The 26,233-nt window shown below is 42.8% G+C and overlaps 1 protein-coding gene across 1 annotated transcript in view; it reads right to left on the reverse strand.

Annotated features, from left to right (window-relative positions):
* The window catches only part of PPOX (protoporphyrinogen oxidase), a 572,299-nt gene that overhangs the window by 537,410 nt on the left and 8,656 nt on the right, over positions 1 to 26,233 (reverse strand). The window contains exons 2-3 of the mRNA XM_044059458.1: positions 22,851 to 22,985; positions 21,522 to 21,637 (exon numbers count right to left, since the gene is read on the reverse strand). Coding sequence (XP_043915393.1) covers positions 21,522 to 21,637; positions 22,851 to 22,985 — 251 coding nt within the window. The remainder of the gene's footprint in view (positions 1 to 21,521; positions 21,638 to 22,850; positions 22,986 to 26,233) is intronic.

Raw genomic sequence — 26,233 nt, forward strand, 5'->3', positions numbered from 1 at the left:
AGCTCCGGTGCCGAAACTTTAGCCTTTTTAGGTTTTGGTTGGCGGGAGTCCCCAGCCGGGGATGAAGGCCAAGATTTAGCCTTAGTAGGAACATCCAAAGTTTTCTTATGGGCTCTAGGAGGGATTGAGGCCTCCGACCCAGAAATAGTCTCTGAAAAGGGAGATTTTAGAAGTCCCTTCAGTAACAGCTTGTTTTTCCTTTCCAACAAGGTTCTATTAGAAAAGTTCTCACAAATAGTACAGGGTGGGTCAACAGACAAATGGGAATCTCCCAAACAATAAACACACAAAGAGTGTGCATCACAAATAGGCAGTTTGTGTCCACAATCAGAACACTGCTGCTTAAACCCTGGACTACCTTTCTTATCTGCCATGACAGCAAAATAATTAATAGAGAAGGTACCAGCGATGGTACAAGAGAGTACCCGAAGGTATGAGAGATAAAGGAAAAGGATTACCCACGATGGTAAAGAGAGAATACCTCGCGGTAAAAGTGGTAAAGAAAGAAGCAGGAAAAACCTGAAGAAATTATGAACGTTAGATGCGATAGGGTAACAGACAATAATATATGAACTTTCCTGACAGAAAAGTAATCTGTAAAACTATTAAACAACACTTGAATGTACTTAGCTCAGGAGAAGTAGCTTGACACGACCGAATGGCAATGCGGCAAACGAAATCTGAGGTAACAGGGAGAGGGGGATTGTGGGTAAGAGTTTAGCTCGAGAGTTTGAAGCTGACGCGAGCTTGGAAAATGGCTGGCTCAGTTCCGAGCTCGGAACCGATACCCATGCATAAGGAATGAATGAGGATTAACAATATCAGATCAAATATTCACACACTAGCATATATAATAAGTAGGATGGAAGAAGGGAACAGCTGCTGCAGCAGTAATCGTTTGAACATCTACTGTTATGGTAAGTTTACTTACACAACCGTAACATGTTCATCATATTGATAACTGGTACAGTAGGCTGAGCTATGTGTGTAGATTACCATAATCTCAAGCTCTCTCAATCCAAGACTGGAACAGTCAGTCTTGAGGAGAAGGGAAACACTTGCACCACACTACCAGTCTCACATAGACCAGTCATATCTGCACCAGCAAACAACACACATAAATACACAAAAACATACTCGGAGGCTCTAAATAAAAATCTGCCAAAGCAGCAGAGACCTCCAAAGCAGACATCCAAGCAACCTCCACCCCCCCAACAACAACCACGTTATCACATACTTTACAAAGTCAGTGTGCCACGCAATCACAGCCCTTAAGGCTAAATAACACACCCAATACACTAGTAATAGGTGACTCTATTGTCAGGCACACTGACGTCCCACTCACTAGACTGAACAAGGAGAAAGTTACTGTAAGCTGCCTGTTGGGTGCCAGGATCCGCCACATAACACAAGCACTCAGGTCACTCCAAAACAGGTACAAATATGACTCTGTCATTGTCCCTGTTGGTGTGAACGACCTGAGACATACCTCCCTGGACTACATGAAAAGAAACATAGAGGAGCTCTCTGATCATATAGCCAGGCTGGTATGACCCTGACCAGCATCTTGCCCTCACCAAGAATTATGCCACAGTATAAAGATAAAATGATCAATTTTAACAATTGGCTAAGCTATTGGTGTCATTCAAAGGGGATCCAGTGTCTGTCAGCCTGGGATGACATGCTCGACAAGCCACGTTGCTTCGCCAGAGACGGCTTGCACCTATCGCCCTTAGGCTTTCCTATACTGTCCAAGGCTCTTGCCACTCCCATAGTGCCTTTTTTAGGCAAGGCTCAAAAGACAAACCCACCTCCACAAACAACACAAGAAACCACAACTGAGGGTAATGCTACTCAATGTCAGAAGTATAAACCTCAAAATGCACACACTTGAGCACTCCTCAGTATGGAGAGAATCGATATCTGTGCAGTAACATAAACCTGGTTCAAGGCTCCAGAGAGCACCCCAGCACTACCAGGCTATAACTCATACCATACCTTTTGGCCCCAGAACCCGGACCGAAATACAAAAGGTGGGGGTGTATTCATTTTCATCAAGGATACCCACACCTTCAGGTTAGTGGCACAGCACAAGGCCTCGGAGACCATCCATGTGCAACTAACAGTGGGCAAAGCTGCTTTTCAGATTGTAGCTTGCTACAGATCACCCACCTTGTCTCAGGACCCCCACTCAGCATTCCTGAGAACATTGGAAAATATGAAGGTCCTACCAAACACCATGATATTGGGTGATTTCAACTACCCAAACATTGACTGGGAAAACTACTCAAATACTAACTCCTTTGCCCAACGCTTCCTAGTGTTTATAAACTCAAACTCCCTGGAACAACTTGTCACCACTCCCACAAGAGGTGACAACAAATTGGACCTGATCATCACCAACATGGGGGATCAATGTTCCACACCAGAGGTAAACCCGTCGCTGGTAAGATCAGACCATAAACTAATCACACTGGACATCCACATCCCGACCCCACCCCCAGTCAAGGAAACCACTGTGAAAAACTTTTCAAAAGCAAACTTCACACTTCTCAAGACCGAGGTGGAAAGTTTCAGAGCCCCCTTGCTATAAGATAATGCTGCCCAAACTGCAGAATCCTTTACAAATGCATTCTATGAGCACCTACAGGAATGCATGGTTCGAGCCATCCCAAGTAAAACCAAGACTCACGCCTCCAAAAAGAGGAAACCAGTCTGGTGGACCCCAGCCATAAATAAGCTATACAACAGAAGGAGGAAACATAATAGAGCAAAATCAAAAAAGGGAAGGCATCCCTGATCAGTATTAGCAAGAAACTATGATCCCTCATAAAATCATCCAAGGCCAGCTTCGAAAGAAAAATTGCCAAAGACTCAAGACCATCACAAAGCCTTCTTTAACTATGTCAAGAATCTAGGTGGCAACTCTCAGATCTGCTCTGAACTAGTGCAAAATGGCAAAAAATACACTGAACCAAATGACATTGCCAACATCCTGGCTGACAGGTTCAGTGCAAACTTTATCCCCCATCACCCCCAAAAGGGCCCGTGTCCACCCCAGAAGAATGTAGAGCCCCAGACATCAAAGACACACAGGTGAAAACAGCCCTTTCCAAAGCCAAAAACACAGCATCAATGGGACTGGATGGTATCCCAGGCTGCGTCTTACACAAGCTCCAAAATGAACTAAACCCTCACCTAAATTCACTGTTCAAACTCAGCCTTACCACAGGCTATGCACCCAAAGAATGGCATACAGCAACAGTTATCCCGCGCCACAAAGGTGGTGTCACAACGGATCCCGGGAACTATCGCCCTATAAGCCTGACTAGCCTGGTCTGCAAAGCTATGGAGTGCATCATCCTGGAACTCATTAACAGAGACATTGGGAACCTCCAGACACTGGACCCTACCCAAGTCCGCTTTGTTAAAGGCAGATCTTGCCTCCTAAACCTAGTTGACTTCTTTGAAACAGTTACCAAGGCCATAGATGAGGGAAAAGTAGTCCACACAGCCTACCTGGACCTCGCAAAGGCCTTTGACACCATTCCCCACACTGGCATTATAGATAAGCTTACCAGCTTGAACATTAACCCCTATGTCACAAGATGGGTTGCCAAATGGCTCATGGATAAAACTCACATGATCAGAGTTGCAGGTGCCATGTCCGACTCTAAACCGGTTACAAGTGGCATCCCTCAGGGCTCAGTCCTGGGACCTCTGTTGTTTGGTATATACTTCTCTGAGGTACAGGCAGGCATGGGAGGACGATGGCTGACCTAGTTCGCAGATGATTGCAAACTGGGGGCCATAATCAACTCTCCGACTGGCACAGACATCCTCCAGAAGGGTCTCACAGAGAACCATGGCCTCAAGCTAAATGCCAAAAAGTGCATAGTCTCCCCAGATGGGAAAAATAAAGTGCCCACAAACTACCACATAGGTGGTAATCCACTAAGTACGGAAGATGTAATTAGGGATCTGGGGACCCAAGTAGATAGCAACCTCTCCTTTGATAATCACATTGCCAAAGTGGTTAGAAAATCCTTCTATGTAGTCCATCTAATCACAAAAGGGTTCACATCTAGATCAAGAGAGGTCATTGTGCCCCTCTACTCATCAAGCCCATAATGGAGTACAATGCCCCATTTGGGATGTACCTTACTCGACACCTGCAACAGCTGGAAACACCACAGAAGTACCTCACCAAGAGGATCGTGGACCTCAAACAGATGCCCTATGCAGCTCGACTAAAGAAACTCCAGCTCTACTCAGCTGCTTACTGCTACTCAGAGGTGATCTCTGCCTGACGTACAAGGCCATGTCTAAGCCAGAATTAATGGACATGCTCCACCTCAAGAAAACCAAATCTCTTAGTGCTACACACTCTAGGGATTTAAACCTCAGCACAACAATAAATAGGACATGCTGGAGGACAGATTCCTGTCCCAGAGACTTCCCTAGCTCTGGAATAGAATCCCAATCTATGTTAGGCAAAGGCCCTCACTGACTCTCTTCAAGAGAAATCTTGACAAGTGGATGGGAAATCGTAAATTTAGCCCTGGGATCACTTCAATGGCCCTGCTGGACAGAGGCTGAGGAAACTAATCTAAAGGGGAGGCGAAAGCCAACACATTCTGGCTAGGCTTATAAATGCCCTTGGGCAGATAGCCTAGTATCTACTTATGAACCTATAAAAGAAAGTTATTTACCTACTATAAAGCTAGATCTATGTTGTCTTTATCCATCTGTCTCAATAAATGGATATGTCAAGAGCCAAATGGATCTGACCTCTGTGCCTTTTTGCAGCTTTTGGATCCGAGGCTCAGGCTCCTCCCCTATCCATAATGCCCTTTTATTCCCTGTAATACCTCAGATCGAGTTTGCCCCAATACACTGTATATGCCATAGAATATGCTCAAGGCTGAAGATATGACAAGGCCCTGGACAGGTCCAATCAGTCATCCAAGAGATGAATGTGACAATTTTAGCAATGGGGATGGAGGGAGAGAGTTTGAGTCGAATGGATAAAGACAACACAGATCTAGCAATATGGTAAAAGCATAACTTTCATATGCGATGTTGTCTTACTGTTCAACTCAACAAATGGGACAGATTCACCAGCTAGTACAAACTCCAGGGTTGTCTCAAGGAAGGATATTCCAAAGGATGGTAGAGCTGAAAGATGCATGTGATCTTTACTGTACATCCAGCATAATAAGATACAATGGTATGAACTGCAGACCAAGTAGCTGCAGTACATCTCTCTCTGTGGGAACTCTGGCAGTGGAGGCCATCACTGCTCTGGTTGAATGAGCCTTGGGTTTGTGTTGAAGTGCTAATCCTCTTTCTTTATAGACAAAGGCAATGCAATCAGACAGCCACCTGAACAGTGTTACTTTAGAAACACCCTTTCCCATTTTAGCCTTTGAAAAGAAAATAAAGAGCTGAACTGCTTTCCTTAGTCCTATGAAAACAGAATCTCAATTGGCAGTGAACATGCATCAAGTGCAAGATATATCTTCCTTTGTTAGAAAAGTTTTGAAAGAAAAACAGTAAGTTAATAGTCTAATTCAGAAAGGTCTCTGATACTGCTTTACGGAGAAAATTAGGGGTAGTTCAAAGGGATGCCCTGGCCTTACGAAAGATCAGGTAAGGATGTTTGCATGACAAGGATTGTGCTTCTGAAATACTTCTGGTGAAGGTGATAGCCACAAGAAAAATAGTTATCCAAGACAAAAACTTAAAATCTACAGATGCCGCTGGTTCAAAAGCAGGTCTGGTCAAAGCCTACAGCATTAGTATAACATCCCAAGGAAGAATAGAATCTTTACAGGGGGTTTAAACAAAAAAGTTCCCTTTAAGAAGGCCTGTGACTTTAAGGATGCAAATGGTTATGATTTTCCATAACATGAAAACTGGACATGGCTGCAAAATGAACTCTAATGGTAGAGAAACTGGCACTTACTTCGAATAATCTTGCTAGAAAATCCAAAATAGAAGGAAGTGGATCCAAAAAAGGATCTTAGCCCTTAGTGGAAGCCCAAGCAGCAAATATTTTCCACTTACTTCTGTTAACCTTCCTCGTGTTAAGTTTCCGGAATGACAACAAAATATGGGTAACAGAAGAGGAGAGTCTGGTATCCCTGGCCATCAATGAAATTGGAGGAACCATGCGATTAACTTTAGGGTTTTCAGTTCAATGTGAGACTGGATGGATGGGTGAGATAGAATGTCTAGATTCAAATGAGGCCAAATATATATATATATATATATATATATGTGTATATATCTATATATATATATATATATATATATATATATATATATATATATATATATATATATATATATATATATATATATATATATATATATATATATATATATGTTCATATGTAGGTACTAGGCTATCGGCCCTAGGGCCCATACAAGCCTAGCCAAAAAATGTACCCTGCCTTTCGCCACCCAAGAAATTTATTTTCCTGTGCCCCTGTCGAGCAGAGCCACAGAAGTGATCCCCGGGGTGAATTTCCCATTTCCCATCCAATCATCAAGATTTTTCTTGAATAGTGTTAATGAGAGCTCTGTTTGACATAGATAGGTAGTCTGTTCCACAGTATGGGAAGTATATATATATTATATATATGTGTGTGTGTGTGTGTGTGTGTGTGTGTGTGTGTGTGTCTGTGTGTGTCTAAGAATAGGGAGCCAGCTGTGGACCAAAGAGTCCCTCGATGACTGACCCTCCAGAGGAATCCGGGCAAAGTAGCTGCTGCACTTGATGTTCAGGTGGGAAGTGAAAAGGTCAGAGTACAGCTGTCCCCAGTTGTTGAAAATCACTGATGCCACTGCTTGATTGAGGAACCAATTAAAGAATAGACATGCTCAGTTTCTTTGTTAAAAGACTGAAACACCACAGGATGTGCATTGGCACCAGGAAGTGTTGACAAGACAATGACCACTGCCACACTCTCATGGTTTCTCAGCATAATGGGTTTGAGCAGGCTACCTCCCATTTGTTGATGTGCAAGATTACAGTCATGTTGTCCATCTGGATGGAGATCACTCCTTTGGGAAGAGAGTCCTGAACTGCCTACAATTCTAGGTGGACCATTCTCATCTCCAAATTATTGATGTGAAGGCTGGGCTGTTACAGACCATGTGCGTTGGACAGTCTTCCCTTCATAATGCCCTTCCACTCCAGAAGAGAGGCATCCATGGCCACAGTGGGCATACAGGGTGGACAGGAGAACAGTCGACCCCAAGACATGACAGGAGAGGCCAACTGCCACAGAATCTAAAGCCTGCATTTGTGTGAGGCATAATGGAAAGTAAATTAGACAGGCTGATGTAAAACTGACCACTACACCGAGAGGGTCCACTGCAGTCCATGTAACACCTTGCTTGCAGGACCAAAGTAATTCACATAGCCATTGATCCCAAAAGACAAAGAATTAGTCTTGCTGGGGGATTGTGTGAAACTAGTGAGGCTTGAAGATTGAACAGAAAGGACCCTTAATTGTGGAAATTTGACTATAAGTATCTTTTTGTCAAATTTACAGTAATTCCTAAGTGTTGGGAAAACTGGAGCAAGAAGTCCCTGCACTGAATCACCTGATCTCTGGTTTGAGTGGTAAGGAGGCAGTCATCTAGATATGGGAACACCCGGAACCCCTGCAGTTTCAGGTAAGCCTCCAGAACTGCCATACATTTGGTGAACACCCTGGAGGCTGTGGAGAGACCAAAGGGCAGTACTCTGAAATGAAAGTGACTGGTGCACGGCCAAAAGAAGAGAACTCATTCTGGATTGCATTGCTATTTTTACATGGTAGTAAGCACCCCAAAGGTGTGAGCCCATCCAGTCATCCTTCCTCTGAAGAGGTAAAATGGACTGTACTGTGATCATCCACAACTTTGTCTGCCTTACATATTCATTTAGGTGGCTGAGGTCCAGAATGGGCCTGAGGCCCCTGGTCATTTTTTGGAACCAAAAAGAATTCTGAATAGACTTTGAAGAATCTTTGCTAATCTGGTGAGACCTCCTGGATGGCTCTCTTTTTCTAATAGATTTGCTACCTCTGCTGATCCTACATTTCAGTGAATGGGTGGAATGTTGGAGATTTTCTTTTTGTTGGTTGGAGGGAAAGCAAAGGGAATAGCCTCTGGTGATTATCTTCTGCACCCAAGAATCTTGAGTGATGAAGAAAAAAAGACAAGAAGAAAAAACTGTTGCAAAACACAAAAATGCCAGGCAGGAACAGACGGATGAACCACTCAACAGTAAATAAATGCACATATTCAGGCCATAGTCAATAAAACCATACTGGAGTTTACTGAAGAGAATAAAACAAATGATAAGCGCTTTCATCCTGACCACTTCAGAACTTCATCAGATAATAAATTTAACACAGAGTAGGGATAAGGCTGGAAGAAATCTCTCCCCAACAAATTAGCTAAGAACAAGAACAAGCAGGAAGGGATGAAAGAATGCCTATGAAAAATTCCACTATCTGCCTAAACCTACATTCTGACAATAAAGGCACTGAGCCCTTGAGGATCACATCTGGCAGCAAATAAGACATGAAAAATTACAGGGAAAATAAAGGCATTATGGGTAGGGAAGGAGCCTGAGCACTACATACAAAAGCTGATTCACTGAGTCAGATGGATAAGAAAACTTCAGATGTTAGAACAACTAGGAGTTAGAAGAAGAATGGTCCAGGTGCCCCTGGAGAATGGTCCTATCAAAGCCTGACCTAAAAATTAAAAGCACTACACCCTCACTCCCCACTGGCCCTTGTTTTCAATTAAGGAATTCCCAATATTATTCTAGCATGTCCAAAGGTCAGTTGTCAATCTTCTCTCCGGTCCAGCTGGTGAATCTGGGAATCTTGAGGCAATGTTATAACTGCCTCATGTACACAGACAACCCTCTCCTCCTCCCACATAACACAAATACTTGCGAGAGATGCAGCTATTTAGCCAAACTGGAGGCTGAGCTCTCTCAACTCAGGACTGGCAAGACCAGACAGGAGGAGAAGGCAACTACACACACCACAAAACCAGCCTCACATAATGCTACCACTCCACTGAATCAAACACATAAACACACAAAGACATACTTGGAGGCTCTGAGTAAAAATTTACCTAAACAGCAGAGGCCTCCAAAGCAGACACCCAAACAACTGCTACCTCAAGACACCCCACAAGCAACACATAAACCACAAAAGCAGTGTGCAAAGCAGTCACAGCCCTTAAGGCCAAATACAACACCAAACATACTTGTCATAGGTGACTCCATAGTCAGACACACTGACGTCCCACTCACCAGGCTGAACAAGGAGAGGGTCACAGTAAGCTGCCTATCGGGCGCTAGAATCCGCCACATAACACAAGCACTCGGGTCACTCCACGGCAAGTACAAATATGACGAAGTCATTGTCCATGCTGGTGTGAACGACCTGAGACGTACCTCCCTGGACTACATGAAAAGAGACATAGAGGAGCTCTCTGATTATGTAGCCCAGGTAGGTATGACACTAACCCTGAGCAGTATCCTTCCTTCACCAAGAATGATGCCACAATATAGAGACAAGATGATCAGCTTTAACAATTGGCTTAATGTCTGGTGTCATTCAAAGGGGATCCAGTGTCTGTCTGCCTGGGATGACATGCTTGACAAGCCACGCTGCTTTGCAAGGGACGGCTTGCACCTGTCACCCCTGGGATTCCGGATATTGGCTAAGGCTCTTGCCACCCCATAGTGCCTTTTTAGGCAAGGCTCAAATTCTAAACCTACCACCCTAGAAAACAAAAATGGGAAGAAACTGAGGGTAATGCTGCTCAATGCCAGAAGTCTAAATCTCAAAATGCACGCACTCGAGGCCCTTCTCAGTATGGAGAACATCGATGTCTGTGCTGTAACTGAAACCTGGTTCAAGGCTCCTGAGAGCACCCGGCACTATTAGGTTTTACCTCATATCATGCGTTCCGCCCCAAAACCCGGACCACACCACAAAAGGAGGGGTGTATCCATATTCATAAAGGATACCCACACCTCCAGGTTGGTGGCAACGCACTAAACTTCGGAAACCATCCAGGTGCAACTAACCATAGGCAAAACTGCTCTACAAATTGTAGCATGCTACAGGCCACCCTCTCAAACTCAGGAACCCCACACAGCCTTCCTGAAGACACTGGAGGGTATAAATGTATCTCCAAACACCATCATATTGGGTGACTTCAACTACCCGAATATAGACTGGGAACATTACTCAAGCCCTAACTTTCTAGCCCAACGGTTCCTGGAGTTCATAAATTCAAATGCCATGGAACAGCTAGTCACTGTTCCCACGAGAGGAGAAAATATACTAGATCTCATTGTCACAAACATGGGGACAAAATGCTCCACACCGAAGTATATCCCTCATTGGTGAGATCTGATCATAAACTAATCTCACTGGAAATCCACATCCCCCCACCCCAAACAAAAAGACCATAGTGAAGAACTTCTCTAAAGCAAACTTCACACTACTCAAGACTGGTGTGGTATCCTTCAAGGCCCCTGAGCCAGTGGAAACCACAACCCAAGCTGCGGAAGCCCTTACAAATGCCTTCTATGAACACCTCCAGGACTGCATGGATCAGGCAATCCCAAATAAAACCAAGACTCTTTCCACAAAGGGCAAACGTCCAGTCTGGTGGACCCCAGCCATTAACAAACTTTACAATAAGAGGAGAAAGCTATTACATGATAGAACAAAATCCATAAAAGGGAAGTCACCCTGATCATTATTAGTAAAAAATACGAGCACTCATAAAATCAACTAAGGCCAATTTTAAGAGAAAAATTGCCATGGATTCAAAGGACAATCATAAGGCCTTTTCAGCTATGTTAGGAACCTGGGTGGAAACTCCCAGATATGCTCAGAATTAGTCCAAAATGATACAAAAATCACTGAACCCACAGACATTGCCAACATACTGGCAGACAGGTTCAGTGCAAACTTCACCCCTCTCCCCTAAAGGAGAGATAACTATCCCAGCCGAGTGTAGCCTCCCGGACATCTCAAATGCGCAGGTGAAAGCTGCACTCTCTAAAGCTAAAAACACAGCATCAATGGGACCGGATGGTGTCCCCGGCTGTGTGCTACACGAGCTAAATGAGGAATTAAACCCGCACATAAGGCAGCTGTTTAATCTCAGCCTTACCACAGGATACGTGCCCAAGGAGTGGCGTACGGCAACTGTAGCCCCACTCCACAAAGGCGCCTCACGGACCCTGGTAATTACCGCCCCATAAGCTTAACAAGTCTAGTCTGCAAAGCTATGGAGAGGATCATAATGGAGCTCATAAACAAAGATATAGGGGACTTGCAGACATTGGACCCGACCCAGTTTGGCTTTGTCAAGGGAAGATCATGCCTTTTGAACTTGGTCGACTTCTTCGAAACAGTCACCAAGGCCATTGATGAGGGAAAGGCAGTCCATACAGCCTACCTTGACCTTGCAAAGGCTTTCGACACAATACCCCACTCGGGTATTGTAGAAAAACTTACCAGCTTAAATGTAAACCCATATGTCACAAGATGGGTTGCAAACTGGCTTAAGGACAGAACCCACAGGGTTAGAGTTGCTGGCGCTGTGTCAGACTCCAAGCCGGTCACAAGTGGTGTCCCACAGGGCTCGGTCCTTGGCCCCCTATTGTTTGGCATCTACTTCTCAAAGTACAGGCCAACATGGGAGGACTTTGGCTGACAAAGTTTGCAGACGACTGCAAACTGGGTGCCATAGTGGAAAGTGCATCAGACACGGATATCCTTCAGAAGGGACTCACGGAAACAGATAGCTGGTGCCAGAGCCATGGCCTGAAGTTAAACGCCAAAAAATGTATAGTCATACCCTTCGGGAAAAACGAGGTAACCCCAAGCTACCATATAGGTGGCAATCCACTAAGCACAGAAGAGGTTATCAGGGACCTGGGGACCCAGGTTGACAGTGGCCTTTCTTTTGACACTCACATTGCTAAAGTGGTTAGAAAGACCTTCTACATTGCCCACCTGATCATGAAGGGATTCACATCCAGATCTAGTGAGGTTATTGTTCCCCTGTACTCTTCACTTATCAGACCAATGATCGAGTACAATGCCCCATTCGGGATGTATCTCACCCGACATCTGCAGCAATTGGAGAGACCCCAAAAGTTCCTCACCAAAAGGATAAAGGGACTCCAAAATCTGTCATATGCTGCCAGATTGAAGAAACTCCAGCTCTATTCAGTCGCATACCGTCTGCTCAGAGGTGACATGTGCCTGACATACAAGGCCATGTCCAACCCGGAATTAATGGACATGCTCCACCTCAAAAATCCAAATCCACCAAAACCACTAGAGCAAGCGACTTAAACCTTAGCACGGATATAAATAGGACGTGCTGGAGGGATAGATTTATCACTCAGAGACTCCCTATGCTGTGGAATAAAATCCCGGTCCATGTGAGGCAGAGCACCTCGCTGACTCTGTTCAAGAGAAATCTAGACCTGTGGATGGGAGATCGTAGGTTTACCCCGGGAATCATCTCTGTGTCACTGCTGGACAGAGGCACAACAAACTAATGGGCACAGTATTTTTTCATATAAGGGGTGGCGTAAGCCACAAAAATTTGGGCTAGGCTTATAAATGCCTTAGGGCAGATAGCCTAGTATAAACCTATGAACCTATGAACATCTGGAGGAGGAATACAGCTTGTACTGCTTTGTAAACATATGCACAAAGGACCTTACATTCCATCAGAGAAAAACTGCATGGCAGACAAGTTGAGCAGGACAAAGGCAGACCCTCATGAATGGAAACTAGATCAAGATGTCTTCCAAGACTTGATTCATCCTTGAGAACTTCCTCAAGGAGACCTTTCTGCCTTCTCTCTGAACAATCAGCTGGCAAAATTCTGCTCCAGGAATCCATGCAAGAAGACCCGGAAGACAGATTCCTTTTCTTTTCCTTGGACAGGAATGTTCTTGTATGCTTTTCTACCATTTCCACTGATATCCAGAATACTTCTGAAGATTCAGAAGGAATCCCCCAAAATCTTTGTGGTGACTCCCTTGTGGCCCCAGCAACAGTGGTTCTCCCTTCCTTTGGAACAGGCTAGGAGCAATTAACATAAGCTTCCTCACAGACTGGATCTACTCACACAAGATCAGGGGGTTTTGATAGATCCCGACCCCAAATAACTTCAACTGACTGCCTGGATGATGGGGTCTTAATAGCTTTTAGGTACCTGTTACCGAGAATGTGCAGCAAGTAATTTTGGAAGCAGGAAATTATATATAAGGAAATGGAAAAGGTTTTTTAGTTGCTGCCAACAAAATAAGCAGCATCCATTCAGGGTTAGCATTTTTCTGGTTTTACAATGTTTGTGTGAGTTACCTTCCAGTGGCCTGTCTTGCTCCTCTATCAAGGTTCATTTCTCAGACATTTCAGCATGTCTGCCCATGGATCCCCCCTTTCAATACATTCTTATGTAAAAATAATTTTGAAAGGGGCACTGCATAAGAGAACTCAAAGAAAAATTATCCTTTGGATCTTTTTGTGTCAGAGAAGCTAACACTTGCTCCATACAACCTGGCTCATTTGGCTGACTTGAGGTTCTTAACATAGAAAGCAGTTTTACTTTTTGCTCTGACCTCTACAAGAAGATTATTTTGACTTGTAAGTTCTTATGGTGGATCAACCTCATTTTTCACAGAGACAGTCTCCTTGAGACTTTTTCCACCTCCTTGTGTTCTCCCCTGAACCCCAAAATGAGGGAAAAAGGTTCCTTCATATCTTAGATTTCACCAGACAACTCAGGTGCTATCTTTAAAAAGAACAAAATCTTTCAGAACTTGCAATCAGATTACAAGAGAACATTGAACATTTACTTGTTCACTCCATCACACAGGATTGTGTTTCTGAGGTGTCTGCTAGACAGTTCAGTATAAAACCTTTCCTCCTCAGAAAAGAAAAAAAATTCCTCCTCAGAAAAGAAAAACAGATTTATATTTAGATCTATTCTAGGGGTTCCTGCTCAGACTTCAGTCACTAGGACAGACTACCTCAGCATTCTGGGTCTCATGGCATCCCTCTTGCAAGACTCCACATGAGAAAGGTACTTGTCAGTCCAGCTGGCCCATTTTGATCCTCCTCCTTCAAGGCAAGAGTCAAGCTCACTGGTCAGGCTGAAAGCACTGTGGCCTTTTTATTCTGTGAATAAAGAGTCTAATTTGCCCATTTGTTCCCCTCAGAAGTGAAAATCAGTGCTAGGGCGAAGGCCAGTCTTTTGATCCTGTGGACTCTACTAACTTCTTCCCCCTAACAGCAGATGATGCACTCCACAACTGCTGCTTTTAGGAGGCACATGCATGTTGTCACTCATGCCAGCCTTCATATCTGAGTTTCTCACTGGTAAGCAGCATGAGTGTGTGTAAGTCTGTCCTCTGCAGCTGTGGGTGAACCCAATGCAACAAAACAAACTGTCCCTGCTCACTCCCATTCTCCCTACCTGGCCCCTCCAGCAACCATGCCACTAAATGAACACAGGTCACTAGGGGTCACAGTCAAGGCTGTAGCCTTCTACACCATGGAGAACACAGGTCACTAGGGGGCACATTCAAGGCTTTCACCCTCTACACCATGAAGCATGGGCCTACCTGAACACAGATCACTAAAAGGGCACAGTCAAGGCTCTAGCCCTCTACACTATGGAGCTGGGCCTACACTAGGGGTCATAGTCAAGACTGTGGACCTCTGCACCATGGAGCTAAGCCTACACTAGAGTGCACAGTCAAGGCTCTAGCTCTCCAAACCATGAAGCTGGGCCTACCTGAACACAGATCACTAGCCCTCTACACCATGAAACTGGGCCTACACTAGTGGGGGCAGTCAAGGCTCTAGTCCTCTACACCATGGAGCTGGGCCTACCTGAACACAGGTCACTAGGGGCAAATCAAGGCTCTAGCCCTCTACACCATGGAGCTGGGCCTACTTCATTTCTGTAATTTGATTATTTTAGAAATGCTTAGATTGAAATATCTGAATATGTTTCAATAAATATATAAATAAAAGTAAACATCTAGGGAGTGGAGACAAGAGTGGTGCTAGTATTTTTCAGATATGGATGTAATATGCACTTCTTTCTGATGCTTCCACCTGTTGCAGTTTTTCTACATCATAAAATGAAATCTTTATTGACTAGAAGCAAATACTACATGCGACCCCAAACTTTTACGCATCAGCAATCAGTAGGGACCATGCATCACATGCACTCAGACATGAAAATTAAATTAGCACAATAGTCAAACTGGTTCTAATCTATACATCGTACGATTTGCTGAACACATCTCATTCAGTGGAAGTACAGAATTTGCCAAACTAATTTCAGTTAGTTGTTACTGTAATTCCCTATTTTATCATTAGTGTTTTTGTGTATAAACTGCATTTTAACATCCTTTTCTCCACTATCAATCCTGATATTTCTGGTAACCGATTTACATTTAGTGAATCCACCTCAGTTGATTCATGTTGCTTGGGAAAATTTGTTCTAAAAAATATAGTACAGTTTTGCAAGATGGACTTACACAACAGACATTCAGATTCCTCACTACTACAGTAGTCTTCAGGCTATATGGGTGGAGTCCTTCATAAGATCCAACAACTGGTCAGACTCTGTCCCACACTTCTGCTCTGACTGCTGACTGGTCAGCCCTTAAGACTACTGCAGCAATGGGAATATGACTATATTTATATCAATACCTGACTGCCTCAGATACAGGTCATTAACTGGAAAGGTCAGTGGATCAGTTTACTTGAATAATTAACAAACAGCAGATGAATAAATATCTACATGGGTGTTGCAATCTTAGGTAAATCATCATGGCTGTAGCAACTCAATTTTACACAAGGTGAAGCATTGCTTAGTGCTTAAATAAGCAACTAGTATGTACATTTTCTAAAACAATGCTGTACCTCCTGCTGATTCTGTCAAAAATCTGACACCTTGTCAACTCCATGGCAAACAGGGATAAATCAATGGGGACAGCCAGCAAAGGCAGGGTGGAGTGAGCAGCCAACGTTGTCTCACCTATGCTGGAGGGAGGGAAGCATCCCAACCTGCTACAACTCTGAATCCCACTGGAGAACATGATACAGTGCAGGCAGCAGAAGGATCAAAACATCCGCAGCTGACAAAATGCATATCACACAACAGCTGCATTTAGCAGGTGTCTGGAGGCATAAGCAAACCTCAAAGGCAGTACTGCAGCAGCATGTAGGCATCAAACTGCAGCGCTATCACAGATATCACAGATATCCAAATCCAGCTCCAGACAAGTGACAATTGGAGTACCTCAGGGTTCAGTCCTGGGACCGCTCTTGTTTGGCATCTACTTCTCTGAAGTACAGGCCAACACTAAGGGACTCTGGCTAACAAAGTTCGCAGATGACTGCAAACTGGGAGCCATTATTGAATCCCCAAATGATGTGGATACTCTACAAAAGGGCCTTACAGAAACAGATGCTTGGTGCCAGAGCCATGGGCTCAAGCTCAGTACCAAGAAATGTATAGTTATCCCCTTTGGGAAAAAACATGTACCCATGAATTACCACATAGGTGGCAGTACACTAAAAACCGAAAGTGTGATAAGAGACTTAGGGACACAGGTGGACAGTGGTCTCACCTTCGATAACCACATCACCACAACAGTCAGGAAATCCTTCTATGTGGCATACCTCATCACTAAGGGCTTTTCATACAGAAAAAAGGTCATTGTCCCACTGTACTCAGCTCTCATTAGACCCATTATAGAATACAACACCTCATTTGGTATGTACCTCTCAAGACATCTGCAACAACTGGAAAGGCCACAGAAATACCTCACTAAAAGAATCACAGGCCTAAAGCAGATGCCCTATGCTGACCGCCTTACAAAACTCCAGCTATACTCTGTCGCATATTGTCTACTCAGAGGCGATCTCTGCTTAACATACAAGGCCATGTCAAACCCAGAGCTGTTGGACATGCTACACTTAAAGAAATCCCAATCCCTCAGAGCCACAAGCTCCACGGATCTAAACCTTGTCATCACAATAAACAAAACATGCTGGAGGGATAGGTTCCTGACCCAGAGACTCCCCAGACTCTGGAATAGATTGCCAATACATGTCAAGCAGAGTGTCTCTTTGGCCCTCTTCAAAAGGAACCTTGACGATTGGATGGGAGAAAGGAACTTCACCCAAGGGATCACGTCAGTCGCCCTGCTAGACAGGGGTCCAGGAAAGTAAATAGTGTGGGAAGAAATAGCGAGGGAATTGTTATGGCTAGGCTTATATAGGCCCTAGGGCTGATAGCCTAGTACCAACCTATGAACCTAGTTGTTGTGTCTTTCGGCTTTTCCCGGTTAGGGGTCGCCACAGGAGAACTCCGGTCCGCTAATGATTGGCAGTAGATTTTTATGTGCCGAGCTGCCATCCCTGACGCACAACCTTCAAAGAAGGTACGCCCATTCACGCATGTTTCCACGCAGAAGATGCTGTAGCTGAGAATCGAACCGGACAGCGTCTTACTGTGAGGCAACAACGCTACTGCAGCACCACCACCACAGTCCTATCACAGAGTAAGGGGAAATAATGCATTCACCCTAGCTGTCTGCCTGGCTGTCTGTCACACCACCCCCCTGCCCTATTCTGAATTCCTGCCTAATTACCAAGGGGAGTGGCAGGAAGGGAGTGTGGTAAAAGATGCCAGCATTCCAAAACAAGTGGAGTAAAGTGGCATTTATGCCTTAGGGAATAAATGCATGATAGTAGATAGCAAGAAAACATGATGGTAACAGGCACATGGGGCAAAGATAACTCAGGAAAAAAACTGCAACACCTTCAACCTGTATAAACTTATGCCAGTTGTCTCTTCACCACCCATCTCCGCTTGCACAGTACAAAAGTCAGTCTGTTTTCTTTTTTCCCTTCTCCTCCTCAAAAATAAATACACATATACACTTGTACAGGTCTGAGTTTGACCAGACGATAAATACTATGTCACTTTAAGATAAATTACAACTACCCCCTTGAATAAACTATCCAACATCCACATAGTGTAAATCAAGTCTGCTACTGAGTTGGGTGTCTTGGATAAATGTCTTAAACCTTTAATCCAGACAGTACCATGACAGGTTAACCTCAAACGGACACGACCGTACTATTATAACAACATGGCATATTTCAAAGAAGGCTTTGTTACATCCACATAATAAACATTTATCGCACAGCTTGGGGATCACTGTGATAAATCAGACATTTAAATCTGCACTGTGTCATCACTGCAATAGTTAGCAAGTCAACTCTACTAGACAGCAGAGTATGTGGACAGCAAATAACTCTACCTTCAGCTCCTCTACAAGAATGAGGTGTAAGACAAGGTTAGACTCCAAAGTAAGAATACCTTGTGAGAGACACTGGCGTTTTTGCTACTCTGCCACCATACTATAACTGCTTGTCCTTTAAACATAAATCCCATGAGGGGAACCAGGGCCGGTGTTAGCATTTTGGGGACCCCCAGCAAATGTCAAGTTGGGGACCCCCTGGGCACTTCCAGTCTAAGTATCACCCTGTCACTGCCACCACTCCTAAGAAAGGTTTTAGTTCTTGCTGCAAACTTTTAGGAGTAGTAAGCACAGACCGACCTGTAGCTACAGTGCTCTTACAGTACAACAAGCCTGTAGCTACAGTGCTCTTACAGTACAACAAGCCTGCAGCTACAGTGCTCTTACATAACAACAAGCCTATGTACCACACTATGTTGGCCCATCTCACAAAGGGACATTTAAAGTTAATGGCATTTAGTTGCAACAATGACAACAACTCTATGTACAGATCTGGACGTAAGTGAAATGGTGCTTTAGGTGCTGCCTACTGTTTCATCCCACCCCCCACTGTTTTCCCCATCATGGGCTCCCCATACAATACACGTTACTTTTTTCTTCCTTTTCTCACATTTTATCTTACTCTTCAGCCTTTTCAAGAAACCATACCTTTCCATATGCCCTAAAGTGCACTTTAGAGGTTTTTCTGCCAGTTTCATGACCTTTTTATTCAAGGATGGCTTGACCAGAAATTATGGTTAAGGAAAAAATTAGATATTGCTGTTCAGCTTTAGTTTTCCTTGCATTCTTTCAACACACCTTTCGTGATCAATACAGCACATTAATAACCATTTAGGAAATAACTCAACTAAGCCAGTGCCACAAGAAACTATAGGGGTTACAGATGCTCTTGGATGCATTTTTAGAGCATTTTCCCAACTTTTTAATCCAATAGTGGCATAACCAAAATAATGAGCTACAAAAGAAATATTTTTTTTTCTTTCAAGGAAGGCACAAATTGTGCCCAAGGCTTAATGTTCAAAGCTGACAAAACAGTAGCTCATGACAAACTAATAAGCCGACTGTTGTGCAGATACACATATCCTATCTGGGAACACTGACCAACTCCCTAACACCCCAAAAAAGACAGTCACTGCCTCTGCATCTTTCTGTTGTTAGATTGGGATGAAAACAGAGGCTCAAATGGCCACAGTCATGTATTTCAGGTGACTGCTGACATACATACACATAGCATGCCTCCTCATTCCTCTCCGCAACCCCCAAAGGCAGCCACCTGTATACATGCCTGATGTGTGATTGTGAGGAAAGTGAAAAAAATTATTACAGTAACGGATTCTATTGTTTTGTTCCTAGACAGTACACTGCCTTACACAAGCTATAGTAAACTTAGTTGTACACCTCTGAGGTCTGCCAGAAAAGTAAAAGAAAATTACCACACTATCCTCAGTGCGTACTCAGGCTTTAATAACCCTCTGTGCACATATCTAAGGTTCGACCGTGATGAAAATTAAAGTAATAACCACACAGTCTTCAACCCCCACACAACTACAGCAGTTTTCTGTGCACATACATCTGAGTATGGCTGGTTTTAGAAAAGGTATGGTTGTGAGCAGAGGCCAGTATCAGCTTTATCCTGACAGGGTCATATCGCAACTATGTTTAGGTTAAAGAGCGTAATCAGAAAAACTGATATATTTTTTTCCTCCTCATCTTTCCCCAACCAGCAACAGCTTTTGTGGGGCCCCCATACAGTCAAGTATGATTAAGAGAGCCCCTATGTATTCATTTATACAGTCTGGAGAGTGGAAGCCATCAGACTCCTAGAAGATCTAAGTGTCTGAATATTCTGTGATGTATTTTATGCCTTATGTTTGAAATGTAATTATTGTTTAGCTGGATTTTTTACTGATACCCAGAAGAATAATGCATGTATCCTGGCATTATTGGGTGTATGCACAAATAAAAAAAAAAAACCTGTGATATATTTTACACACACACACCATAGCAATACTAGTTTGTACTTGTTTCAGCAAATAGCAATAAATTGCGCAACATTGGTACTGCCACACAAGATCAGTGACTGCTGTTTAGCAAGTCATCAAAGAGCAGCAGGGGTAAGACACTTTTATTTACCTCAATGAGGAGTAAAGCATACCTGTTACTGTTTCTGACTTCACAGACCTTCCCTGATTTTGCTCAATGAGGAGTAATGCATACCTGTTACTGTCTCTGACTTCACAGACCTTCCCTGATTTTGCTCATAACTTTGCACTGTCCTGCATAAAAGTCTGATTTGCTGGTAAATCATTCAAGACTACAGGCAGTCAATAAATCCAGACATCAGAGTTTTATACTTCTCATTGTCCAGAAAATACACATTGATTCAAAAAGTGTTACTGTTACCTTTTAAACTAAATTAGAGTAATATTTAAAAAGTGTTCCTGATTTTGAGCCTTTATTATGCTGAATTCTTCAGCAAAGAAGTTGAGAGTTACAGTATCTGGTGCTTTACCAGTATTTATAAAACTCTATGACAGAGAAAACCATCCCTGCAGATCAGAAGTGGCAGCTCTTCTTTAAAATGCAAGATTTGCACTGAGATTGCTCGCTCTGGGCTGCTGAGCTGTCTAGTGCACACCTACTCATCACTTTTTTCCTGAAACAATCACAACACAGCCTTGTTTAGGTTAAACAGTGTAATCAGGAAATTAATATTTTTTTCTTCTCATTTTTCCCCAGCCAACAACAGATTTGTGGGTCCCCGCACAGTCAAAGATAATTAAGGGGGCCCCCTGCAGCCACAGGTATTGCAGGTACTGAAAGCTGGCTATGTTGTTAGTTTCAGAGGACAGAATGTCCACCAGCATGGTTTAACTAAGCCAGGGGCACTATGTCAGTGGTAAAATATTTCACAGAATTGTGTGACTGCAGGGTTCGCTGGTGCCTATAGCCAGCTATGAGGGGAATTGACAAAATCTGAAGACACAAAAAAACTCATACTTCAACGCTGGCAGACCAAGTCATGAACAGCCCTTCTTTACCTCACTTCAGTCTCTGACATAGCAGCAATTTGTAAAGCTCAGTAAGGCATTAAGTAACTCACCTAAGTCCAGAAGGCAGTTTGTGAATTTTGCCATGCACATAAAGATAACGATTTTTGGATGCTGGGTTCTCTCCAGTGACTGGCAAGATTTCTTTTTCCAGTCCTAGCTCGGAAACCTGAACAGGACAGAAACAGAAAGTTAACTATGTTATCTTGAAATAAATAAATAAAAAGTCATTGCACATGTAGGAAGTAGATAATATATGCAGAAACGTAAACTTAAAATACAGGATAAATAAAAACAAAAGGCACAACCTCCTACCCTCTCAGTAGTCTGACACATGGAAAAATTGAATAAACAGATCCCTTAATTTTACCTATTTATATCTGTTAAGTGGGGTAGAGTACTGATCCATATGGGCCATTTTCAGGCTCAACCCATTTTCAAAGATTTCAGATTTAAAAGAAACGTACAATAACATAATAAAACAATGTTTGTGAAATATTAGAACAGGAAAACACAACATAAATATTTAAAGTATAGTGTGCACAATACATACAAACTAATGACATAAAATGGGCAGTACTATTCAGATGAGCATAAATTTGTGAAAGGCACAAGTTAACAGTGTCAAGCATCCTCGTACCGGGGAGAAATACACTGAGCATTTTCACTTTAGGTTAGGAACTGCCACGGTGGTGCAGCAGTAGCGTTGTCGCCTCACAGCAAGAGGTTCTCCCATTCGATTCTTGGCTGGAGTGTCTTCGGTGTGGAGTCTACATGTCCTCCCCGCATTCAAGTGGCGCTTGAAAGACATGCGTGAATGGGCGTGCCTTCGTTGAAGGTTGGGCGTCGAGCTGGCACCTCGGCACCGTAAAAATCTACTGCCAATCATTAGCGGACCAGAGTTCCGTTGTGGCAACCCCTAATCGGGAAAAGACGAAAGAAGAAGAACAACAACAACATCTTTAGGTTAGGGTGAGATTTAAAGAAGAAACAAGGGAAGTTTTGGAGGAATACTACCCTAAAAGCATTTACATTTGGCAATTTTCAACAAATGCTTTTAAGTTTTTTGAAAACCAGGGTAGAAATCACAAGTTTTGTGGTAGACAGAATGTGACTCCAAGTTTGGGGGAATAGGACAGGAAAATACGACCATTACAGTCAAGTTTATTATGAGGAGTACTAAAGGATAAACGACTTGGAGGAAGTGATCCAAGGTTGTATCAGAGCGCCAGACTGAACATTTCTCTGTGAGAACTGGAAATATTAGTAATTTAATATGCTCTGCATTCCTGTTGAGTGAGTCTGAACAAAGTAATATTCAAATTTTATCAAACAAGGGGATTATACTTAGTAGAACAAAGGTATTAGATGCTTCAGCATACCATTTGTAATGTGATTCGTCCTGGAGCTCCTGCAGTACGTAGAGCCCGTGGCCCATGCTCAAAGATTGCCCCATCTTCTGTTCGGGATGACCGGATCCAGCCCCCTAAACGTCCACTAGACTCCAGCAAAACTACCTGCAAGGAGGAAAAAAGGACAACTTATTGAAACTCACAGTTCAAGGGATAAAGCAAAAAATACAGAAGGTAAAGCCTAAACATCTTTCAGGCTTCAGAAACAAGCACAGCTTTGTGGATATAACTATCAGGGTCCTTAAATTCTGATCTGATGCATATCATTAGGTCTACCAAGCAGTCACTAACAGATAAAGTTAAAACCAGAAAAAAAATCAATATGTAACAAAACATCTTTGAGCACTATGTAACAACATTATCTTACAATGACAATGCTTTAATCAGCAATGCACATCTGATATACTCAGGACAAAACAAAATGTCGAAGAATTTTTAATCCCATAATGTGGCAGTAAACACCAAGCCAGAATTAGTTCTCATTATATGTACTTGTATCTCTGTGGAGAATAAGGATTTTCTTTACTTAAGTGCAAAGAGCAGTAGAACTATGACTACAATACCTGAAAGCTTGTGTACTTATTGTAGCAAATCCATACCTACTGCGTGTATCTTACAGTTAATATATTTACATCACTTTTAACGTGAATGGCTAATTATAAAACGTTAACTCTCTTATCCATTGCTTTAGTTAATATTACAGTACAGTGCAACTTAATGTACTTTTTATCAGTCCATTTTTATAACATTATTTATGAGGGAGAAGAATAAAGGTTACTAAAATATTCAGCACAATCACATTATCAGTTCATAGCTAAATACTAGGCTAGCTGCATTTGTGGGCCACATTAAGCCTAGCCAATTTCCCTTTTAAAGGTGAGAATAAAACCCTGTACCTTTTGTCTGTGACTTGAACACCTTAACCAGTAAACCAACACTCAACAATACATTGTGAACAATCACAACTAAAACACACAAGTTTCCTCAACAGCAACCACTGAACTAGAGTGTGGTATGTCTGTGTTTAATTACACTGGCTGGGAGAAACTGAAGAAGTGAAAAGCAAGACAACATGATTCTGAATTATGACATTTTTTGAACAGGTTCATTCAAGGCATTTGTCAGTTTCTTTTTCAGTAAAGTCTGACACAAGCTTCTAACGTGCCTGCTCATTCTTAAGTATGCTACTTCTGTTGAATTCTCAATGGAATGCAAAGGCTTACTAGAGACAACAGGATAAACATTTAACAGTAGATGCGTCAAATGCACTTTTATAGCATCTTAGCAGAAATATTGTTCTGAAGTGAAAAATGATTTGTCAGTCAGCTTTGGACAGGGATGGACAAATAACAGTGCCCTCAACAACTTTGCCATTATATCACCGATACAATGTGAGTGCTGTTAGATGTCCAATTCTTGGGCACCATGTCAAAGAATTCTATGCATCATGTTACAAAACACCTGGATACACTCACTAGATTTATCTGAAGCTTCTAGCCACAGATTAAAAAGATAACAATGCAGCAGGAGAAGCTCTTTTCCTCTCCCACTGGCTATCTAAACAAAAACAATGAAATCACTGTCTTTATAAATTAAAACTGTAACAAAGGCATACTAAGAACACTGCAACATTATAATTGTTTACAACTCTCAAGACACTGACTCCAGCAAAATATGTATGCAGAAAGACCTTCTATATTCCACAGTTTATAAAAAAGGGATTGTGTCTAGATATATGGATGTCATTGCCCCCCCCCTTATTCAGACCTCATTAGACCAGTCATTGGATATAATGCCCCCTTTGGCATGTATTTGTCCAGACATATGCAACAACTGAAATGCCCACAGAGATACCTTAATAAAAGGACACAAGGCCTAAACAATATGTTCTGCATGGACCAGCTCAAAGTCTGTCGTTATACTCGGTGGACTACAGACTGCTATGAGGTGACCTGATTTGCTACACATCAGCAATTCCAGTGGCAGCAGTAATACTTGGTTTAAGGGGGGTGTGAACCTGTTCTGCAACATCAACAGAATAGTTTGGAGGGAACAGGTTCATCTCCCACAAGATACTGCTGCTTTGGAACAGACTCCCCATCCTCATTAAACAAAGTTTATCCCTGTCCATCTTCAAGTGCAACTGGGATCTATGGATGGGAAACAGAAAATTTACCCCAGGACTGCCCTCTGTACTACTAATGAACAGAGGCAGCTCATGAATGCATTATCCCATGCATGTATCCTCTCAAATTATCCATGGTATGATCCCAGTTATTCTCATTAGGTATTATATAATTTTCGACCACAGGACTGTAAGGCCCATCTCTAACCAAATGGGACAGGTTAATTTGAGCACAAAAAGGGAAACTGGGTAGGCTTAAAATGGCCCACAAGAACAGCTAGCTTTAAAATGGCCCGTAAGAACAGCCAGCCTAGTACTTTACTTACCTATGAGACTATGACAGTGGTTTTGGGGCACATAAGAGAGCTCTGTCACAACTACATTTATGAAGTCACTGTGAAAGAAAATGTCCTTTTCTCTATATCACTTTGCTGCATGTTTACAGTTGTCGACAGCGACTTTACAACCATCATTTTATTTTCACATTTCTCAACCCACCTTTCATATTTATCTCCCTCAACTGCCGACTATCATCCTTATTCGACTCCCCCCTTCACTCTCCCATCTGTCACTGCACCTACTAATCACGTCTAACTAAAAATTAATTATACAACAACCCCTCATTAAATATTCAAAAACGTGCACGCTGATTGGTCAGCGTGCACGTTGTAAATCAGAGTTAGGAAAAAGGTCTGGTCGCCCGGACTTTTTCCATTACTATAACTCTTGTTTTTACGGCAACGGAGAATGCAAGATCTCCATTGCTTTGCACTGTCTCGCTATGTTAAACTCGTTTAACATAGCGAGACAGCATTAAAAAAGCAACAGAGATTCTCCGTTGCTTTTTTAAAGCTGTCTCGCTATGTTAAACTCATTTAACATAGCGAAACAGTTTTTAAAAAGCAACAGAGATCTTGCTTTCTCCGTTGCTTTTTTCAAAACTGTCTCGCTATGTTAAATGGATTTAACATAGCGAGGCAACTTTAAAAAAGCAACGGATATTCTCCGTTGCTTTTTTTAAAGCTGTCTCGTTATGTTAAACTAATTTAACATAGCGAAACAGTTTTTAAAAAGCAACAGAGATCTTGCTTTCTCCGTTGCTTTTGCCCACAGCTCTGATGTACTGCGTAGGCATGCGCAGTTCATCAGAACTGCCGCAGAATACCAGACAGCTGCGGAAGGGCAGCAAGGAGGCATTATACAATGTCATTATTTAAGAAAAGTAATT

This window comes from Protopterus annectens, chromosome 17.part0 (assembly GCF_019279795.1).
Source record: "Protopterus annectens isolate FY-2018-M chromosome 17.part0, PAN1.0, whole genome shotgun sequence".
Taxonomy (NCBI): domain Eukaryota; kingdom Metazoa; phylum Chordata; order Ceratodontiformes; family Protopteridae; genus Protopterus; species Protopterus annectens.